General features: G+C 51.1%; 7 protein-coding genes and 2 non-coding genes across 9 annotated transcripts; 4 read left to right on the top strand and 5 right to left on the bottom strand.

Moving 5' to 3' along the window:
• Positions 1-11: 11 nt before the first annotated feature.
• On the bottom strand, positions 12-1,969 carry K460DRAFT_75850 (TPR repeat protein-like protein). The gene is made up of 2 exons (XM_040938661.1): positions 1,391-1,969; positions 12-1,188 (listed from the first exon to the last, which is right to left on the bottom strand). The coding sequence occupies exons 1-2, from the start codon at positions 1,848-1,850 to the stop codon at positions 455-457; spliced, it is 1,194 nt and encodes a 397-aa protein (XP_040791066.1). The 5' UTR covers positions 1,851-1,969; the 3' UTR covers positions 12-454.
• A 2,616-nt stretch (positions 1,970-4,585) lies between these two features.
• On the top strand, positions 4,586-8,987 carry K460DRAFT_75833 (uncharacterized protein). The gene is made up of 2 exons (XM_040938660.1): positions 4,586-7,803; positions 7,854-8,987. The coding sequence occupies exons 1-2, from the start codon at positions 4,713-4,715 to the stop codon at positions 8,705-8,707; spliced, it is 3,945 nt and encodes a 1,314-aa protein (XP_040791065.1). The 5' UTR covers positions 4,586-4,712; the 3' UTR covers positions 8,708-8,987.
• Positions 8,988-9,543: 556 nt separating this feature from the next.
• K460DRAFT_t29 lies at positions 9,544-9,630 on the top strand. Its single transcript has one exon. It is a non-coding gene; the product is annotated as a tRNA-Val (tRNA).
• A 358-nt stretch (positions 9,631-9,988) lies between these two features.
• Positions 9,989-10,074, bottom strand: K460DRAFT_t23. Its single transcript has one exon. It is a non-coding gene; the product is annotated as a tRNA-Gln (tRNA).
• An 89-nt stretch (positions 10,075-10,163) lies between these two features.
• On the bottom strand, positions 10,164-12,233 carry K460DRAFT_415048 (4-coumarate-CoA ligase 2). The gene is made up of 2 exons (XM_040937716.1): positions 11,996-12,233; positions 10,164-11,940 (listed from the first exon to the last, which is right to left on the bottom strand). Exons 1-2 carry the CDS (start codon positions 12,030-12,032, stop codon positions 10,295-10,297), a joined length of 1,683 nt encoding a protein of 560 aa, XP_040791064.1. The 5' UTR covers positions 12,033-12,233; the 3' UTR covers positions 10,164-10,294.
• A 104-nt stretch (positions 12,234-12,337) lies between these two features.
• Positions 12,338-13,894, top strand: K460DRAFT_427626 (NAD(P)-binding protein; the record flags this gene model as incomplete). Its single annotated transcript, XM_040938275.1, has 3 exons — positions 12,338-12,369; positions 12,663-13,236; positions 13,291-13,894. The coding sequence occupies 3 exons, from the start codon at positions 12,338-12,340 to the stop codon at positions 13,519-13,521; spliced, it is 837 nt and encodes a 278-aa protein (XP_040791063.1). The 3' UTR covers positions 13,522-13,894.
• Positions 13,895-13,953: 59 nt separating this feature from the next.
• K460DRAFT_276868 (kinesin family protein-like protein) lies at positions 13,954-16,274 on the bottom strand (the record flags this gene model as incomplete). Its single annotated transcript, XM_040928145.1, has 3 exons — positions 13,954-15,555; positions 15,605-16,014; positions 16,064-16,274. 3 exons carry the CDS (start codon positions 16,272-16,274, stop codon positions 13,954-13,956), a joined length of 2,223 nt encoding a protein of 740 aa, XP_040791062.1.
• Positions 16,275-16,868: 594 nt separating this feature from the next.
• On the top strand, positions 16,869-19,117 carry K460DRAFT_415046 (uncharacterized protein). The gene is made up of 2 exons (XM_040937715.1): positions 16,869-17,377; positions 17,427-19,117. The coding sequence occupies exons 1-2, from the start codon at positions 17,289-17,291 to the stop codon at positions 18,958-18,960; spliced, it is 1,623 nt and encodes a 540-aa protein (XP_040791061.1). The 5' UTR covers positions 16,869-17,288; the 3' UTR covers positions 18,961-19,117.
• Positions 19,118-19,294: 177 nt separating this feature from the next.
• On the bottom strand, positions 19,295-21,408 carry K460DRAFT_334673 (uncharacterized protein). The gene is made up of 3 exons (XM_040930921.1): positions 21,176-21,408; positions 21,068-21,122; positions 19,295-21,016 (listed from the first exon to the last, which is right to left on the bottom strand). The coding sequence occupies exons 1-3, from the start codon at positions 21,262-21,264 to the stop codon at positions 19,448-19,450; spliced, it is 1,713 nt and encodes a 570-aa protein (XP_040791060.1). The 5' UTR covers positions 21,265-21,408; the 3' UTR covers positions 19,295-19,447.
• Between the last annotated feature and the right edge of the window lie 28 nt (positions 21,409-21,436).

Genomic DNA, 21,436 nt, shown 5'->3' with positions numbered 1-21,436 from the left:
AAGGTGCTGAGGTGGGGAGGGCGGGTATGTGTGTTTAGGCTCTATTGACTAACGACGGGGGGCTATATAGGATTCTTGTTGGAACTATAGTACCACTTATATAGCGCGTTCGTATCCTTTCCGGCAAACTGGGCCCGCTAAATATCCTAATTCATGAGGCTGAGGGTTGAGCTAGTCGCTTACCCTAGGGTATAGCTTGCTTGTCACCCTCGCATGTTCGAGAAATTCTGCGTTCCCGCTACATATATTTTCTTCCGTTGAATGCTGGATTACAGGTATATCCTTGGAAATATGGGCTCGACGAGTTAAACGAAACATATAGTACGCTGCCTTGATGGAGGATGGAATCAAGGTGTTGTTTCTCAGCCGTAAGGGTGTCCGTATGTTGCGACATGTGCTGCGGACTCTTGCTATTTGGTCCTGTATAGTACGTCGTTACAACATGCCATTGCAATTAGCTCTTGTTGTACGAAATGGCTTTTCCCCTCCTCTTCTTGAACTCTTCAATCCAATCCGCCGCCTTGTCCTTTGGCAGAACACTGATCCTAACCAGCCCGTCGACGATTTCTGTTTTCCCGCTTCCCAGCACCTTGCCTAAGCTCATCTTTTTGCCGACCTTGATTAAGCCACCGGCTGCCGTCTCCATGTACGCCTCCACATTTTCAATCGTGTACACGTGCTGCTCGTCCCAGGGTAGGGGGAAGATGTAGTCGAGATGTTGATCTAGCTTTTCTCTCTCCGAGAAGGCTTTGATGAAGTCTGATTGTGAGTGTGTGGGGTACAGCAGGATGACAGGGAATGTGAGTGTCGAAGAAGGATCCATAACGTCCTCCAGCTTGATAGCTGCATCCTCGAGATCTGGTGGCTGTCCGCTCATCCTTGTGAGGATGTTCCTACTCTTCAACGCAAGATTGAGCGTGGCGCGCTCGGAGGCAGCTTTCTCTTCTCGCGCTCGACGGGCCTTCTCGACGGATTCTATGTACGCTTTCCGAGCAGCAATCTTAGTGTGCAGAGCGATTAGAGGGGCGTTGTTGGAGTCGATAGCGAGTCCTCGGCCACAAGCCCATGTTGCTTCAAGCAGCTTGTCGAGCGCTAAGCATGCAGTGCCTGACCGGTAGAAGGCTTTTATGTTGGAGGGATTGACTCGGAGTGTTGCTGCGCAGTCTAGAATACAGGAGCGGTAGTTTTCTATGTTATGTTAGCGTTTTGGTGAGTTTGAAAAAGGTGGAACCGTATAACCACACTGGCAAGCAAACAATTCGTGATAGAAGATTCCAAGGGCGAGAGTTGGAGTTCTTGGTACTTGTTGAGATCGCACGGTCCTTCACAACCCTCGTTCATTCCCTGGACAGAATCCCACACGAGGCAAACACAGGATTTGAATACTTACTCTTTTCCAAATTGCACAGCGCCCTATTGACATAGCATGCCTCTTCAATGACCTTCTCCTTCTTCGCCTCCTCTTCCTCGTCCAACTCGACTTCTATTACGTCGGGACCTGCCGCGTCAGGATCTCGGTGATTTTGGGGCCCCTTGAGCGCAGCAATGGCTTTATTGTAGAACTCTTTGGCATCTACCCATTGCTTCGCTCTTGCACACTCGTTCCCCTGTTGCCGGAAATTCTCTGCGACCTCGGCACGGGTGCCCTCATACGCCATCGCTTTCAGCGCCTCAAGAGCCAAGTTCTCGCCTCCTTCGCCATCCGTCTCGTCGAGCTGTGTCATGAAGAGCGGCATACGGTTCATCTCTTTCAGCAACTCGTCGACGCTCTGCGACTTGACCTCAGCCATGGCCGGCGGCATGTCTGCGGAGGCCTGTTGCGCACCATTTGGATTCGACTGCTGTGCCATGTTTCCTAGAGGGCGACCGTCTGCCGTTCAAAACTCAATACCTCTTTGCGTCTCGCCTTCCCATGGAGCCCAACATTGAATTTTTCGTGAATGGTCGCTTAGTCATGCAGATGGTGGGGTGCTCCAGTCTAGCCCGCCTCACCCTGACAGGGCAAACTGCTGTGAACTGCATGGAGGCACATCACACGGCAGCAAAGGTCAAGGGGGGGTCCTGATGCAGACAACTAGAGGGGCACTCGATGGCAGCAAGACGGGCGACGTTGCTGCCGATGAGGCGAACAAGGATATGCTTGACAATTCGAACGCGACCCTCAGACCACGACGCAAATCCTCCTCCTGCTCATCATCTTTTGAGTAGAACTGCGACGCAAGCGACCAAGACTCGCACCTATACCTAGTAGCCACATGTCAAACTGTTCATCAACGAAACATCCCACTCCGGGTGCTATCATCCTAAGATTCCGGGCCACTGCATGGCGCCCTGCAGATGCATATGCAGCTGTCCGCACACTGGGCCCACTCTCCGCTGAACAGCATGATGAGACCGGGACCCATGCAAATTAGGTCCTATCTGGACAACAAAACTGACATCTTGTCCGTCGAGTTCGCGAATGATGGTCCCTGATATTTCCACCTCTGCGAGGCAAATTGGAGGCGTTCGGCTAGGACGGGTTGACCGCGTTGTTTACGCGACATCGGTACGAGACGCCTCTCTACCAGCCAGAACCATCCCGCCCCTCTGCAGCGCCCAGAGTGTACGTCCGGGTGGTTGATCGAGTTGGGCTTGAATAATCCATTCACGTTTTCTGGGCATCATTGTACGAGTCGGAGTCCCCGACCAAATAGACTAGTCTGGCAATCCGCGATTCGGCTCCTCGTCCGGACGCACTTGCTGGCCGTAGTTTGACAGTTTGATTCCATCATGCGCGGGAACAGTCCACCTCGGCAACGCGCACCCAAGCAACCTCTGAAGCAATGCTCATGGCTCAAGTCCCCGGCATCCCACACTTGGGTATCAAAGCTGTCGATCTCGAGTCGAGTCGAGTCCGCCATCGCCAAGACGGGTCAGTTCCTCGAACCAAAGTGGGGGGTCCCCATGACGGCTTTGCCCCATACGGCTCAGAAATACAAGGACGATGCTCCACATTCATGCGACTACCTCCTATTCTACGGATCCGATGATCAGCCTCCTTTTCAAAGCACAGTCTTTATGCACAGCCCCTATACCCCATTCCAAAACTATGATCCTCAGGAGGTCTACGCCTAGGGATCGTTGAATCGAGACTAAAAGTCAACGGTATCATGCAGGATCGTTGGGCGGCATCACGAATGGCGGGTGCTTGGATCACAACTCGGACACATCACGCCTGCTGCCCTAAGCTTTCACACGCGGCGCGGTCAAGAGAGGCTGAAGCTCTGGATCACAGCTCATATAATCACCAGAGCCAGGCGTGGCCCTAGACCTAACGATAGGGTGAGGCTGTCGCGGAGCTATCATTGGCGGCGGAATTCAGTTCGCAGGCTGCACCCAACGCCTGCTAGAAGCCCAGCCGTGCTGCAGGAGCAGGCACTCTTCGTTCACAACAAACTTCATCACGCGTCGTCACGTCTCCTAGACACTTTTGCCAGATCACATTTTCCAAGGGCGACGGTACGGTACGAGCTCGTTACCATATACCCCTGGTCTGTCATTTCGTATCCTCGCTACGTTGCGGGATGCATTGTCTTTTGAACGTTGGATACCCCTGCTCGGCCAATAGAGCAGGGCCACTAGCAAAAAGCGGGTGACTTTGTACCAATCAAGAGCATGCAGGGTAAGGGGCCGGCGGACACAGCCTGCATGCATGCAGGGACACAGGGAATCTTGTGTGCTCACTAGTTGAGAGCGTGCATAATAACAAATGGACTCGGGGGACAAAACAAATTTGACAATGCACAGACGGGGTGGATTGATCCCATGATTTCTATTCGTTACTTTTCCACAGTCCCGTCTCCCCAGAGGACTGTGCGTACTTGTGCCTGACTTCCGGAACCAAAGCTGCTGCATGGGCGATCAGCAAATTCATGCCCAGCGCCGTTTCTCGTACCTCATCCTCTTCTTCCTTCCCACGCTCCGTGCAGTTGACGACACGCTGGTGTCCATTCTGATGAGCGCATTTCTCCTTGTTCAATAGCACTTTTTTCTCTCCTTCTTCTCAAAAGTGAATTATCCGCGTCATTGGTCGCTTTTATCCTTGTTACTTCTTCGGCATCTACCATTGAGGATCAGCAAGAGGCCAATTGCTTCAGCATATAGGCAAAACGCCTTGTCGGACAAGTACACACGTCATATATTCGCAATGTGAGTCTTGCGCCGTTGTACCGTTCCGCTCCCACGGTCCTCTTTTACCTGTTACTCATCAAGCGCATACACTTTTGACATTACCTAGTACTGACCCTTGTTGTACTCTAGAACTACCCGAACGTTGCCCCTCTCTTTCGACACGCCATCTCACGCAATATCCTCGAGCATCCTGTACCCATCCATTATATCATACGGCTCGCAGACATACGAGCGTCCACACGCGACCGTATCACGGAGGGTTTGATCGGTACGTTGATCAAAGCGTCATATGTTTGAATCGATCGCAGGTTGAGAAGCGCGGCCTTCCCTTTGCTATACAATTCAAAGATTGTTCAGCCATAACAGGAGCTCGTCCTCTCACGTCACATAACCCGCGTTGGATCATTATGAAACATATATTGATTCTACCATAGGCATGTGTTAGATCACAATCGTCTGCAGCACCACTTCACTGTGGTTCTGGAATACTTGCATTAGCCTGCTATACATCTACCGACACCACCTGTGTCGTTTACAGGATGGCAAACGATTACTTCTCTGACCAAGAAGACTACATCACCAACCAGCCACTTCCTTCTCCCGCAGGAACGCCATATCACTCGTTATCCCGACGAACTTCGAGATACGGTACACCAGCAAGTGAGATCGCAAGCTCACCGGCTCCTCTCCCACCGGACCCACGAAATGGCCCCGAAGATGCCGCCAACGATGAAAACATCTCAATTCTTGACCCCCGTCGGTTCACTCCCACCTTGCACGCGAACCTAGTTTCCGAGATCCTCAATCTCCGGCGAGAATTAGATTCGAAACATCGGTTCATTGAAGACCTGGAAACGGATCTTTACACGGTACGGATCGAGAATGACTCGCTATCAAAGCAGTTGTCATCATCTACAAAAGAAGGCAAAGCGGCAAGACGTCAGCTTCAACACTTCGAAAATGAAACTCTTGCGGCCATAGAGGAGATAGCTGGCGAGAGGGACAAGACTAAAGAAGCCAATGCAGATCTAAGGGAGAAACTCGAGGCAGCAGAGAAAAAAACGCGCAGTCAGGAGGATGATTCCACAAGAGTACACGATATGTGGGCTCGCGAAAAGGAGGCGTGGGCGGGAGAGAAACGGACACTGGAGCGACGAGTGCATATTTCCGAAGCCCGATTGAAACTGCTTCTAGATGAAATTGCGTTGCAAGAGGCTGCTCACGAAGAAGCTGGTCTGGAGAGCGAGGGTGAGGACGTCATGCGGGACAATGGCGCGGGTACTGAAAGCGATACAGCTAGCATACGCTCGTCGCCACAACGAAGGTCATCTACTAGAATTGGACGTCATTCGCGAAACCGGAGCAACAGCAGCTACAGAAGTATCGGGCGCAACTATCGTTTGTCTCTGATGAGCACTGACGGGCATGGTCGCGGCCATGGAATAAGCTTAGCGGATGAACTCATATTTGATGAAGAAGAGGAGGACCTAGACGAGTTGGAGCTCGATTCTGATGATTTCCCGGAAAATGAGATGCGGGCAAGACGAACGCTCGAATCGCGACAATCGATGTACCCAGACGAGAAGGCGAAACGCATTCTAGGCTTGAGCATCGACCATGTACAAAATCGGGACAATTCTGCTACAGAGGAAATTGAGCCTCGGAAGACGTCACATGAAACTGCTCACTCATCAGTTACACTTACTCCGCGAGATATTACTTTGATATTCCCGCCAACACGACCGATATATGTTGATACAGGCGTACAACCGTCTCCTCCGCCGTCGCCTACACGACTTGTTATGATAGAGGCATCATCACAGACATTGGAAGCCACGGTTCAGATGAAATCCAACGAAAACTCTTCAACAGTCGCCGAGGCGAACCAAAGTCGAAAGCGTGTTTCTGTACCACTGAGCCCTAGTCCCCCGCCCGGTGTCAGCCATGCACCCTGCTTGATGACATCCAGCTCAGTACAAACAGTAGACCAGCCGTTGAGTCCTCCAGATACCCCGAAGATCATCATTCCCATGGACCAGCCTCCTTTATCGCCTGTCTATCAAGCTGATGTTGTTTCCACGTCAACTCAGACAGACCCATTAGCAGAGCCGAAGGATACACCATTGGTGAGCAAGAGAGCACCGCCACCAGCTTCAATTTTAGTGCCATCGATCGCGATCCATGCTCCAACCTCAGCTCCTCCATCACCCAGAGAACCTATCCTGCCGCCGGGGACCAAGACTGTGTCGACACAGACAACAGGTGACCCTGCGGTGTCCATGCGCTCTTCAGGCATGCAGACTGAGCCTATAAGAATCGACAACCGCCCTGTCAAACTTCCACCAAACCTTCTTCCCTCTGCCATATCCTCTAAACCCGGCACCCCCGAACCGAAACCTGATCGCCAGGCCCTAAACAAGGCTTCCAGGAAATCCTCGCAGCATCCTACTTCTAGCGATACGGAGCCATCTGCCACAAAGCCGAACGCTCGTCAAGACCTCATCGCATTACTTGAGAAGGCTGCAGACAAGAAAGTGGAAAACCGATATCCTGGGAACAACGACAATGGCCCATTGTCTCGACAACATCAGGCTGATATTCTTAGCAGACCATTCCGGACCAGTAGTCTATTCGCTGGGTTTGATGGTCCATCATCTGATGAAGATGACGATTCCGATGCCGAAGCCAGTGACGATGATTACAGAAAACCACTGTACTCGACTCCGATGCTATCCTCGCGTAATGCGAAGAGTGGACGCCCAGTAAACCCTCCGACACCCGTTCCAGAAGACAAGGAATCAGCACCGACGACTAGGCCGTCTGAAGACTCCATCAACGTTCATTCGAAGCGAAGCTCAGTCGAGAAACCAGCCAAGGTTGGCAAACCATCGCGTAATTCTATCGGCCGTCAGCCTAGCATCCGACGGTCTGCCATGATTCAGAGTGGCACTGCCGCACATATACGTTCTCGTAGTCCTAGTATCGGCAGCCTTGGCTCTAGCAACTACATGCCGAAACCACCTTTCCCGGTACCCACCCGATCAAGTTCACGGAACAAGCCCATGAGCAAGAGTGAAGGCTCTCAAAGCCCAACGCCTCGAAATAGTGGTTCGCATGCCGGTCGCCGTCCGTATGGTATGAATCATCAGCGCAAGGATAGCCTGCGAAAGGTGCGGTCAGCGGCTCCCGTTTCAAAGGTTGGACGCTCTCGTAGCAGATCACCGACTCTTCCTGCTACCCCTAGCATAGCAGACACTTCTTCGATTCCGCCTCTGCCGAGCGACATCGTCAGTGCTAGTGGCTTTGGTCATCGGCACCAACCGTCAACCGCGACTGCGTACACAGCTAATGGCTCTATCAACAGTTCTGCAACTCAGACTAGTGTTGTCGATGCCATTGCCGCGTCTATGATCGGCGAGTTCATGTGGAAGTACGTTCGCAAGAGGAAGGCATTTGGTGGCCCAGAGACGCCCGCAGATGTTGCTCGCGCAGCCGAGGAGGCTTCTCTTGCTCACAATGGTGTACGACATAAGCGTTGGGTCTGGATTTCGCCGTATGAACGGGCAATCTTGTGGAGTAGCAAGCAGCCAACGTCTGGCTCAGCACTTATGGGCAAGAGTGGTCGCAAACGTAAGCGTCTTGTTCCTTTACACCAAGTTTCTTTGCTAACATCCTACCAGTAATCATTCAATCTGTCCTCGACGTTGCCGACACCAGCCCTGCTCCTAAGAACGAAACACTCTTCAACCGATCCATATTGATTCTTACCCCTGCACGTGCGCTCAAATTCACCACCATGTCAAGAGAGCGCCATTACCTGTGGTTGACAGCACTGTCCTTCTTAGCCCACTCGACCTCTCCGATGCCAGACGTAACATCAATGCCACCAGTCCCACCACCAGTTGAGGAGCAAGAGCCACGTTCACAAGGGGCAACACTTCGTCGTAGTCGTGTCCAGGATTCGGTGCGTCTCGCTAAAGGCAGGGCGAACCCAGTCATGGCCCGATATGCATCCCAAAACGAGCCTGTACCCGGTCTACCTTCACTTGCTGGATTCGATAAACCAGTGCCAGATTCTGCCAGTCCTCCCTCCATCCCTCGTGTTCCACAACACGGCAGGAAGAGGAGCTCAACTGGACCTAGCGCTCCACCGCCCAATGTTCCCTTCCGCAGCTTCTCTCATCAGCACGTTCCATCAGTCTATTCCAACGGTTCATCAGACATGTACAGCGCTGCAGCGCCACCATCAGTCCCCTCTTCAGTGTATAACGGCGGTGCTCTAAGCTCCAGGACATCTGAGGCTAGTGCTTCCACTCGCCGAACCTTCTTCGATACCATGGGCACCGTGCGGATGGAGGCCTTCATCGACAATGCTCTGGGTGACGCTAAGCAGCTCGGCGGTCAACCTGGGCGAGCACGAGTCAATCGTCGTCGTGGCAGCAGCCAGTGGAGTGCCAGCACCAGGGACCAATCGAATCGGTCTGGTGGCCTCTTCGAGGACTTCGACGCTAATGATCCCTTCCGCGGCTTCTAGACGAACGCACAGCATTAACGAATCGTTCATGTGTGACGGGCATGCCTAACGGCCGAACCTATTTGACCAGCGCCTTGCTAGCTATTTCAATCTTCGGACCATTTCCATCATTCTTGAATACCTCTCCTTTGTTTGCACAGATGCATCCCATGTTCACTGCCACGGCACACATGTCGGGCAACATCTTTCCTATCTTTCATTCTTCTCTTCTACATTCTTGTATTCTCACACTCTCTCCCAGCATCTTAGGGGCCTTGCTAGAAGCGGTCGCGCGCAAGCGCACACACACCTACCCATACCGAGTTACTTGTAATGTTTCTATGCCAGCTCCGAACGAGCTGCGCACTCTCGATACCCAAAGCCTATCACTCCTAGCTAGCATTAGTCGGTTGTATAGGCGATTATTTTTTGCGCGCTATTTCATTTTGTCCGCGATGGCCATACTGCCTCGCTGTTTTATTATTATTCTGGGGGCAATCTGTTTTGATACGACGGTAAGGGGTACTGGGGTTGGACTGGTGTGAGAAAGGAAAGGGCGAGGCTTAGTCCAAGTACTACAATGCAATGCATTGGACCACACCAAATACCATATTTTTACACTATAGGCCGCGACTTGACATGCATACTGTCCTCACTCAACGGTTATGGGCCATCTACTAGACGTTGCCTAGCGGGCAGAAAATTCCTTGTGGGTGGGTCGACCCGCTCTCATTTCGCTATCTGCACTATGAGACGTGCTCTAGGTTCAGGTACAGTCAGTCTTCATCAACTACTTGTTTAACTGCTACAATATATACAACCTAACTACATAGATACCTTCATGCGCACTTCAAGCCGGCTCGGTGGTGTAGTTGGTTATCACGTCAGTCTAACATCAAAGTTAGCTTCACTGAAGGTCCCGTGTTCAAGCCACGGCTGAGTCATGTTTTTTTGCTTCTTGTTGTAAAGCAGTGTAAGTATGTCTTCTTTTTTGCTTCTTTGATAGCTGGTGGAGGGATGGTGCTGATGGAGCTACAACGAAAGCGCCACGTCAGCACACATATCATCCAAGAAGCAGGGTTTAACTAGGAACATCAAGACAAAGATAGAGCACTTGAAGAGATGCCAAAAAATATCTACTTCTGCTTCATACGTGATAGCACATCATTTTCTGTTCTGAGGGTTGTCGCGCGGGCCAAGATCAAAATCCGTTAGTGCCACACAGCCAAAAATGTACCCCTCGAAACCCAGTTGACGTATCAACAGCACAAGAAAGAACACAAAAAGGAGCAAAAAGAAAACAGGTCTTGCCCGGATTCGAACCGGGGTCACCGGAAGACACTGAAGAAATCAGAATCCGAAGTGATAACCAACTACACTACAAAACCGACTTAATAGCGCTGATTGGCTGTTATTGTAGCAATTTGTAAACAATGAATACTATATACCAAACAGATATCTAAATTATGGTGTGCAGGTGGAGTAGACGAGAGAAGCAACAGCGGGGTTGTGAGTTGGGCGGAAAACTCTTGCAACTCCACTTGGTTGCGCACTAACTCACATAGTCTAGCTGGGGGGTCTTCACAACACTAATACCAACATCTACACCTACAACTTCGCTTTCGCATCGTCTTTGACCACCAAGCCAAACTTTCCAGTCTTCTCCTTGTCCCTCAAGATGCGCCGCAGAATCTTACCAGATCCAGACTTCGGAATTTCGTCGATAAACTCAACCTCCTTGACCCACTTATACCTAACCTTTTTTTCCTTGACATGGGCAATGATCTCCCTGCCGACCGCTGTATTCTCCTCGATCCCAGGCTTCAGCACAATGTACGCCTTTGGTAGCTCGCCAGAATAGTCGTCTTTGACGCTCATCACAGCTACGTCCTCGACTTTCGGGTGGCCCAAGAGGAGATCTTCTAGCTCAGCGGGTGCGACGCCGATCCCTTTGACTTTAATGAGCTCCTTGATGCGATCGGTAATGTGTATCATGCCCTCGTCGTCTATAGCGCCGCGGTCGCCCGTGTGAAGCCAACCATTTTCGTCAAAGGTATCCCTGGTAGCCGTTTCGTTGTTCAGGTAGCCCATTACGACTTGCGGGCCGCGGGCCAACACCTCGCCATCTTCGCCGATATCGCCTTCTGTGCCATCGTCCTTGACGATTTTGACCTCTGTGGAGGCCACGATAGCCCCACCGGTATGCGCGTATTTGTAGGAAAACTTATCAGGTGGATGGGCTGTGATGCAGCTGCATGACTCTGTCATGCCGTAGCCTTGCTTGAAGCCTGTATTCGGGAACTTCTTTTGCAGCTGTTGGATTATCTCTTCCGACAAGGGAGCTGCGCCAGATGAGAATCGAGTGACATGGCTGAGGTCGTACTTGTCCACTATCGGATCGCGGACCAGTCTGATCAAGATTGGTGGTACAAGCAGAAGCTCGCTCAGCTTGTATTCGCAGATGGTTTCCAGCATCTTCTCCATTGTGAATTGCGGTAGCATAATGACTTCGGCATTCAGTAAGACTGGGAGGTGCATTTGGTGGACGAGACCTGTGATGTGGAAAAGCGGGAGAACTGCCATGATCTTCTTCTGTGTTGTTGGTGTAATCTGCTGAATTTGGAGACATTGCGCTATTACGTTCTGATGTGAAATCTGAACAGCCTTCGGAAGCCCTGTAGTGCCAGATGAGAATGATAGGAAGCCGCAGACGTCCTTATTTTTTGTCCCTGGCGGATGTTTGTACGCAGGTGTCTGTCCTGACTCGCCATACGCTTCGCCCACGCGGATTAGATCTTGAACCGTTGTGTATCCCGGTAATTCACCTTCAAGCAGAAACACGTTCGACTGTGGTAAGCCAGCGGCCTTAGCACTCGCAGCCGCAATCTCCATACTGCCGGGTGTCGTCATGAGAAACTTTGCATCTGCTGTTTTCAGGGCAAATGTCATCTCCTCGACATTATACGCCGGACTTGCGCCGCTGATCTTGGCTCCTACTCGGAGTCCTGAAAACATAGCGACTGGATACCATACTGTGTTTTGACTGAAAAGTGCCACTGTTTCACCCGTCTTGAGGCCATAATCTTTTACTAAAGCAGTGGAGATGTAAGTGGAGTACTTTTTAACGTCCGCCCAATCAATGCGTTCCTTCGTTATGGCATTCTGAAAGCCAGCGAGCTCGCTTGCTGGGTATTTGTTGATAGGGGAGTATGAGGAATCGAATAGCCAGTCCCAGTCTGTGAGCCTGGTGGGAACTGGATAAGGTCAGTTGCTGAAGCTTGGAGCGAACAGGGTAAAGAAGCAGCTCACGGTCAATAGGCGGCTGTCTTGACTTGAAGATGACCATCGTGCCGGTTTCAAGGATAGCCAGAGGCAAGTGTCAGCTGCATAAGTTATCTCCGGTGATGGAATGAGAGTCGAGTCCCAATTGACTATTTCATCCGGATCGTAATCGTCTCGGCGATAGGCTAAAGGTTGGAGAAGACATGCCGGCACGTCATTGTAAATTGATAATGCCATCATTCTTCCTCGGCGCGGCAATTTCCAATGGATTCGCAGTGTTCGAGTCGATCATAGAGCGGGGATGATAGCGTGGAGACGCGGGGTTTAGGAGCTTCCCGAGCCATCCTAACTCGGACGTGATCAACATTCATGACAACGCCCACATACAAGTACATGCATCCGTCAGTGTGCAGGGCAGCTATCTCTAACCTTATCTAGCAAGAAGGATAGTATTTACAAAGTTGAAAAGTTACCTGAGCCCGGAGTTGGAGATCATCCTGGTAGGAGTTCGGACTGCGTTATCGAGAGCTTTCCAGTAATCTTCACACCAGCATTGCTGCGCTCCAAGGCGTGGCAGCCAGAATGTCAAAACAATCCCAGGAGAATGTTGAGAGTCGAAAGCTAGGGGCAGACTCCAAACAAGATGTACGAATTGCGCTAATAGGTACCGGCACAATCGGCCTCTCCTTCGCAGCCTCTCCCACCTGCCTCATCTCTCTCATCTCACAATCTTCGACACTCGACCAAACCTCTCCCAATATGTCCAAGAAAATCTACCCAAGTTCTTCACACACCAGACTTCATCAATATCAATCGCCGACATAAGATTTGCTGCCACCATCGAAAATGCTGTTGAAGGCGTACACATTATCCAAGAATCTGGGCCCGAAAACCTTTCATTCAAGCAAACACTATGGACCAAAGTCGAGCAGCACGCACCAGTAGATGCTTTATTATGGAGTAGCACATCCGGCATCCCTGCATCCCAACAGGCAGCGGGTATGCAAGATAAGACAAGGTTGCTGGTGGTACATCCGTACAATCCACCGCATATAATGCCTTTACTAGAGCTTGTTCCATCACGAGATACCTCAGACGAGGTGATCAAGCGCACACAGGCCTTTTGGACCGCGCGAGGTAGAGTCCCAATTCACATCAAGCAGGAGACGACGGGCTTTGTGGCGAACAGACTAGCTTTCGCACTACTGAGAGAGGCGATCCACCTTGTGAAGGAGGGCGTTGTGTCAGTCTCCGAGCTTGATGAAATCGTACAATCAAGTATGGGCCCTAGGTGGATAGTCGCAGGCCCTTTCAAAAGTTAGCATGCGGGCGGTGGACCAGCTGGACTCGAGGGCTTCTTCAAAAACATCGGTGGCACAGTGCAAGATTGCTGGAATGATGCAGGGCGCGTGAATGTTGGGGATGAGTGGGAAGAGGGGGTGTTTCAGCAGGCAAAGCAAGCGTACGGGGTAGTCGATATTGAAGAAAGGGATCGGATAACTCGACGGCTGCTGGAAGTGTTGGCGGAAGAGAAGTCCAAGACTTCTAGCTGATTGTCTTTCTAGGAGAAGATGAGGCGACGGGCTTTGAACATTCTGTAGTCGTGCGCTGGGAGGTGATGAAACTATGGATCGACCTCAAGTCGGTTGAACGCGCCTTCAATGTTGCATTGGAGACTTGTGGAACCACTCTAGAATTATATCAGGGAGGTTTGAGGCTATCACACCTTTGCATAACCCCAAGCTTGTCCAAAGATCTGGACGATGTCGGAGTAGAACAACAATATAGATTGATTGAAATAAGAAAAGAAGTTATAAGCCATAACTGCACTCAGCAATCAAAAGTTAGAGCACCACCATGCTTCTAATCAAAACGCCGACCATGCAACCAAAATGTTCAGTGCTCAACTCTGAGCATAGTCCATAAACGCCAATGCTGTAAAGCACCCCAAACGCCATGCTTGAAAAACAGAAGAGAGCCGAAGCTTAGAATTCATAAGCAACATTCACCGTAATCCCCATCCTCATATTGTCTACTGTCTTCCCCCCTACGCCCTTAAGCATTGCTAAAGACTCTAGATCATGGACTTCTTCATCATTCATCTCAACTAAGCAATTGACAATGTTGTCTGCCTTCTTTGCACCAACACCTTTTAAAGCCTTGATCTGATTAATATCTCGTGAGTTGATGATCTTTAGGAGATGCGTTGTCCGCGGTGTTTGCTCTCCCGGATTTAGAGATGTGTCGGCGTAATCTCGAAAGATGGGAAGCTTTTTGCTGGTCTTTTTCGGTTTGCGTGCGGCTTTAGATCTGAACTTGAAGCTGTCGTCCGAGGCATAAGACTCATCATGGTCAGATGCTGGCGGAGGTGCGAATTCATCCTCGTGTTCTCGCTCATCTTTGTAGCCCAGCTTCGGCTTCGCTGCTTTCTTTAGAGGGGCCATAAGGCTCGAGATTGGTGCGGATAGTGAGGTCGACGGGGCGGGTGCAGGAATGTGTTTAGCTTCATCCTTCCTTGCTCGTATCCGATCATCGAGGCTCTTCATTTTGGCCTGAAGCTTCGTATTGCCAGGAAAGAATGGCTCAGCCAACTGATACATCCTTAGCGCGCTTACGTCTTCCCCGCGCATGTGATGTTGCTTCGCCATCAGCAGGAACTGGAGACCTTGTGACTTTCCATCCTCGTCTTTTGCATCGATACGATGTTCGAGGTCGTCAAGTCGCTTCTGTAGTTCCACCGATAGCGCTGGAGTAGCAGACCCAGCATCCTGCAATGCCTTCTCTGCAAGCTTCTCGTCAACCCTCTGAGCTATAAGCGCTTCGATGGATGCCTTCGTCATAGCAGGCTCGGCATTGCGTGCCCGTGAGGCATTGTCTGCCGTTCTGAATGTCTTTGCTGGCCGCGATGCGAATGTACTGCTGGGTTCAGCCGCTCGTTTGTGACCTTCCATCCGTCGAACACCTTGATTCTGTGAAGGAAGATTAGAAGTGCGAATGGCAGATTTGCGGGTATCTGAGTATACAGAGAAGGCTTTAGCAGGCTTGTCCCCCTTTTTCGGCTTCTCTGGTTCTTGCACGTTCGCGTTGAGTGCTGAAGTCAAAGGCCGTAGCGGTTGTCGTGTAATGGTTGCACCTCCGATGCTGGTAGTTGCTGCCAAAGGTTTGACCATTGATCGATAGACGGGATCATTCTCGACCTCAGCGACCTCAATCTTCTTGGTCCGACTCGCAAAATTCAACGAACTAAGCGTGTCGAGGTGGTATGCGCGAGTTGGTGCAAGATTGAGGATCATGACGGTAAGGCCCTTGTTTTGACCCAGAGACAATATTCTCGTCATTTTAGATTCGCGATATGGTATTCGGTTTTGCTTCTTATTCATAGCCTCCACACATTGTGCCAGTACAAATAGCGACTTGTTGATAGCAGAGCTTTCAACCAGGCGTTCCTTGTTGTTGTCTGTTCGGCGGTTGTCTTCTGATCCTGCAAGATCAATACAGGAAGCTCGGCTTACGCGAACGGTGGTCTCGTTGGTTTGAGTAATCTTTACGCAAAGAATGGCATGGGACCGCGAGGAGTGCGCATTGAGCTGTCCATAATTAGTGCTAGTCTAGATGAATTAGAGTGCATCGCTTTACCTTAGTAGCTGATGTTGACCGATTCAAATTCGCTTGATCGTAGAGTTGCTCGAACTCTTTCAGAGTCGTACATGGCTTTTCGGTCAAACCAACAACCACGGTCTTGCCATGGTTGTCCCGAATAGGCAGGCCAGATGGTGTGCGCTTTTCTGGTGGTTCGAACAGATCGTAGACCCTGTCGCAATAGATTTCGAAGTATTCCAAGGCGACATCAACTTGCGTCGCACCGCCCGTGTCCTTTTCAATCTTCTTACATCTTCGGTATATCGAGCTCAATAACCTCGGGATGACACCTCGATCTGCCAGTGTTTTCCCTCCTCGCATTGTATGCGTCTTTCCAGTACCGGTGCAGCCGTGCGCGAAGATGGAAAGATCGAGGCCATTGAAGAGCTGCTTTACTGTCGGCGAGACTAGCTATACGTCAGCTTCAGTCTGGGTGCTGTCAAGCTTTCGACTCACTTTCGGCATCGAAAAGTTGTTGCTGCGTTGCATCCTGCTCGTAAACAGAGCTGAACTGGAAGCTGAAAGACTCGGCATCATTCTTTGGGCTTGGTATCCGTACAACTGCAGGAGTCGTGTCGCCTTCAATCGTCTCTGCTGTGACAATGGTATCCTTGTCGAGCTCCTGCTTGAGCAACGGGCGAATTCGCGCGACGACACGGACGCTCATCGTGGGGGGCCGAGGATTGAGGAAGGAGGTCGAAGAGAACGAAAGTCTAAAGTCTACAGGGAAAAACGGATGAACCCTACCGTGACGTCGAAGCTCTGTAGTGCAAAGACCTATCCCAGCGGACCGTGTTTGCTTTCCTTGTCGCTCTCGCTTGTTTCCTAAGCAACCCATTCACGCCTAGACGAAAGAAGAGGTGGTACGTGCATGGCCTCCAACCTCACTACAGCCTTCCCTCTGAATCAGTTACATGTAATCCGACCCTGTCGCCTCCTCGAGGCTTTAGGCGCTGGTAGAAATAGCCGTGTCTCCGTCGCTCAATCTTCGGAGGAGTCATCCGGATGGTGATACGACCTCCCGCGCTTTTGAAGCCGACCTCAGGGCTGGCTTGGCCGCTTTGGAGGCGGCATCACGGAGCGGATGCTGCCGATGAGCCTCATCCTGCAGAGAGCCTATTCCTTGCGTGTCAGTAGCCTGCGTGTTGTCGTGATCATTCGTGTGGAAGCGCCAGGCATTGCCGTCTTCAAACACGCGTTATCTCGTCTCATTGGCTCAAAGATGAAACATCGACCCGACTTCTTCGGAGCAACATCCACCACTCCTTCAACCACTGGCCATACATTTTTAGAGACACCTAGGAACACGTCCAAATTGCAGGCTGCAGCGACAATGCTAGGCCAGTGCCGTTTCGCGTTCTATTCTGATGTCAAACCGTGCTCAAGGCGCCTAATGCAGCTTCAAAACCAGATGGAAGCCCGGGAAGCCATGGGTCTTCCACGATAGCCATTTGCACGTCTAGACTGTCGTTTGCTTGAGACGAACGATTCTTTCGGTTTTTCCTTGCTGTCTTTTCCTAGAGTCTATTTCCTGCTGTCGATCGTTTCTCTCATATTCATTCATACCCTCTTTCTCCGTGTCAAACATTTACTACTCTCGTTCCAACGTGCAAGAGCGCGTCTTCTTTGACCGTCCTTCTTTCAAAATTTTCGTTTCTTTGATTCCATAGCTGTCTCAACGATGGCTATCTTTTCCATGTATTTGCTGCTGGCAGCTTGCTCCACTTCCGTAATCGCAGGGCCGGTCCCTCAAAATATTAGAAGGCAACTGTGAGTGGCATCTTGCTACAGATGAATGACATTGGCTGATCCTGAGTAGCTTCACTAGCTATTTCAATACTTCGTCGACAACTTCTTCGACCACCGAAGTCATTCAAGCCTCCAATTCGGCTGTACACATCTCCACAGTGCCCACCTTTTCTGCGAGCAAAGTGACGCTGTCCACGCTCCTTGCAAAAGCATCTTCACTATCATTGTCGAGCCCTGAGCCACCTGTTTCAACCGGGCAGTCCGTTGAAGCAAACACTGCACTCGTTGTTGAACCTATACAGCAAACAGTCTTCACGCATATAATACCAGCTATTACGTTTCAGAACCCAGCCGGGGAACCACTCGTCACCGAGGATCCCCAAACCGTCTTGTCTACCTCTTACATTACGCCTACACCTGCACCTACAACAGAAAAGAGCTCAGCGACAGCGCTCACGCCCTCAACGACACCAAGCCCAACAACGACATCTACTGGGAGCAGCACGATCCCATTTTCGAGTAACAGCATCCCAGTAGCATTGTCAAGCTCAGTCGCAGCGGTCGAAAATGGCACAGCGAGCGGAACAAGCCAGCGGGCACCATTGTTCACGTACTCACCTGAAGGAGAGGAGACAGGAGCACCGCTCGCGTCTCCAACACTCATATCTTCCTCAGCCTCTACGACAAGTAAGAAACCCGGACCCAGCTCCGGAAACCTGCCAGGATTCAACCACCCTGGCTCTGCATCTCGAAGCGTACAAGCTACAAGCATTGCTGCCAACTCAACGATCGCAAGCAGCTCTGCTATCACTATCCCTAAGAGCTCAGCACAACCAATTTCGCCGTCGAGCTCAAGTGCCTCACCAACGGCAAGCCCTACTCCAGTGTTTACATCGGCAAAAGCAAACTCAACTACACGGATTTTCGTCACAAAGACCGAATATACCACTATCCACCGATCAAGTACGCCATCTGTACCACACGCATCCCCTCTGGATTCAGCCGTGCCAACAGAAGCCCAGAACAGTCTGTCAGCGCAACAATCCAGCTCAAAAGTCGATGCTATACCTACACAATCGACTAAATCTGGAGGTCCAGCCGCGCGTTCTTCCAGTTCCGCGGCTGCAGCTCTTCCAACAACACCGTTAGAGCTACCACCTGTTGTAATTGTTACGCAGTATACTACGGTCACGCCGACACCTCAGACTCAGCTCAGTGTTCCAGCGTCATCGTCGTCATCATTACACGCAGTTCCATCGTCGTCATCAAGAATAGCGGAGCCTATACCTAGTCCTCCTATAGAATCCCCATCTGCTAAGCCAACTGCTTCATCGAGCCCACCAAACGCTCCAGCACAGCCTTCCTCTACCACCAATTCATCCCCACCCGCCGTAAACTCTTCATCCACTACAAAGGCCGCTCAACCACCGCCAGCACCCACTGAGAAACCTCCTGCACCCGTGCCTGAGCCCGTACCCTCCTCGACATCAGAAGGTCCGCTTATCATCACGCCGATTGCTCCGAGTCAGATATTTACCGTGACTGTTACTACGACGGAGAAGGAGACTGTTAGAGAGACTACGACCGTAACTGTGACGGCTTAGCTTAATATACCGTTATGCAGAAGGAAGTGTATGACGAAGGGGCCGCCGGGCTAACTGTAATTAATTCGAAGTAGAATACCAAGGCAAACCAAACTGATAGCAGCCCGTCCGGTACATAGTTAGATAATCAATTTTATATTTAGACGACATTCTCTTGCAAATTATAGCCAACTATCTTTGGGGGGCGTAAGGTTCCTCGCGTAATCATCTATGTATCTACTAGGTGTAGATGATAACCTACCGTGCTATCGACTTCTCATAAACCACGCATAGTGACATTGATTATGTGAGATGAGAGCATCGGATGAGCTGAGCCTAACAATGAAAATGGTTTGAACGTGATGCAATATATGCGTCGCAAGGTATAGAATTGCTCATACTAGACGCCACGACCTAGCTATCTGCCACATGTCTCGGTACTCAAAAGGTGTGTAAGATCGAATTATCAGAGCCTGAAGAGCGGTAAGCAATTAAATAGTTGCGACACTCAATATCCACTCTGCTCCCTCCTGCTATCCCCACCACTGCCGCCATCATCCCCATCCTCCTTACTTCCTTTGGCCGCGCCGGCAGCCTCCTCAATGCCCTTTTCGTCACCTCTCAGCTTCTCAAAGTAAGCTTTAACATCTTCCGCTCCGACAGCTTGACCCGACTCCGCAAACGGCTTCAAGAACGCCGCCACCTTATCCTTGAGATGCGCATATGCCATTGCACCTTGAATTGCGCGAACCCTGTCCATATTGTTGAACGCTGCTTCGCCACGGTCTAAGATACTGCCTGTGCCCACGGATTGTGCGCCTTCGTCGCCGGACTCGGATACCGGAGGCTCGTAGGTGTCTTCTTCTTCCAGAAGTTGGGGATGTGCTTTCAGTTCGGGGAAGCATGATGGGCAGCGGCAGAGATGATCGCGGAAGTCGGGCTTGAGGAAGAGGGAGAAGGGTGTTGTCACGGCAGCTGAAGGTAGTGCAGGTAGAGTTGTATGTTTGGGGGCCGATGGGTCTTCTTGCTTTTTCGGTGTTATCGGGAGCGTCATGGTATCTTCAGGGATACTGGAAAGCGCGCTGCTGGGGTCTTCAGATTTCTGGCGCTTAGCTGGAGCTGGAGCCGTTAGAGTCGCTTTGGTGGATACGTCTTCATCTTCATCGGAAGCTTTCCGCTTCTTGGATTCACTGTTCACGAGCTCTGATGTTGACGTAGTAGTCTCTGTCGTCTGAGTGGTGTTGAGCGTTTTGTCGAAATACACTGGTGCGAGGAAACCGGGCGAGCCTGCGTACTTCTTGATCCAGGGATTGGCCTGCACGCACTTGTAGCAGATGAAGTGATCGAAGTCTTCCTCTGCAGGAAAGCCTGGAGGCAACGGCAGATCATCGTCCTCGACCTCCTCGTTTTCAACGTCTGCTATAACGTCATTCCCATCGATACCGTCGCCATTGGCGACCGAGGTGGCTATAACTGTAGAGTTCAGCGGCGTAGTCTCCTCTGTGCGTTCGCTGGCCAAAACCTCTTCTGTCGTAGGGTTCTCGGTCATGATGATGTCTGCCGCGCCAGTCGTTTCTTCAACTTTGGGCTTCTCGATCGTCTTGCTGTACTCCTCTCGTGTGTAGCCGACCAGACATTCTGGATGCCACCAATCCTCACCACATCCGCCCTCTTCATAAGTCCCGAGCCCAAGACACTGGAACATTGTTCCTTTCTCTTGATTCGCATCATAGTCTTCGCCGCAGCCACAGAACCTGTTTTTAAAGTTCTGGTTATACTTGTTGGTCTCTGCCGGCTCTTCCCCAGTCACGTCGCCCTTCTGGCCGGTTGTGGAGTTGATACGGAGCGTACAGGGTATCGTGTCTGGTGTTCGAGTCGTTCCGCAGTCGCATATGAAGTTGCGCTTGTTGAAGAGCTCGACAAGAGTATGCTCGCCATGGCACGAGATGGAGCAAGAATAGCAAACGGCTGCGGGGGTGTACACTTGGGCGGGCGACGCGGGAGGTGGGTTACAAGTGAGACATGCGTAAAGGCTTTGACGAAGAGGGCCGAGATCGCGTGTGCATGTATCGAATTGCTATCAGTGTCAGTAGAAGCCTGTAGCAGGTCGTGCGTATGGTGTACTCACATATGGCAGAGCCTCGCGTGCTTCTGCCTCGAGGCTGAGCTGCTCCTTGATGAATCTAGAGTAGGTGAGTGAGTAGGGAAGCGAGTAACGAGCTGTGATAGCACATACTCTGCTGCTGTTTGAGAGCTTTCTGAAGCTTGCGACATGCTGCTGGTGCGCGGCTTCGATGACAGGGTCGTAGGTTGTGATTCAGCCATAGTCGCAGTAGGCGCAATGTATGCGCTGTGAGGGGAGCTGAAAGTTGAGTAGAGCCGTAATGCGGCGCCAAAAGATACTGAAGCTAGCCAGTATTACCGTCGCTCATTAGGTTGCACCCATGTTATGTGTCGCTGGAGCTGGAGAAGAAGAGGCACGATGCGCCAGGCTGGT

Source organism: Cucurbitaria berberidis, assembly GCF_010015615.1.
Source record: "Cucurbitaria berberidis CBS 394.84 unplaced genomic scaffold K460scaffold_2, whole genome shotgun sequence".
Classification (NCBI taxonomy): Eukaryota; Fungi; Ascomycota; class Dothideomycetes; order Pleosporales; family Cucurbitariaceae; genus Cucurbitaria; species Cucurbitaria berberidis.
Note: the sequence above shows the minus strand (reverse complement) of the source record. Positions and strands in the feature narration are given on the sequence as shown.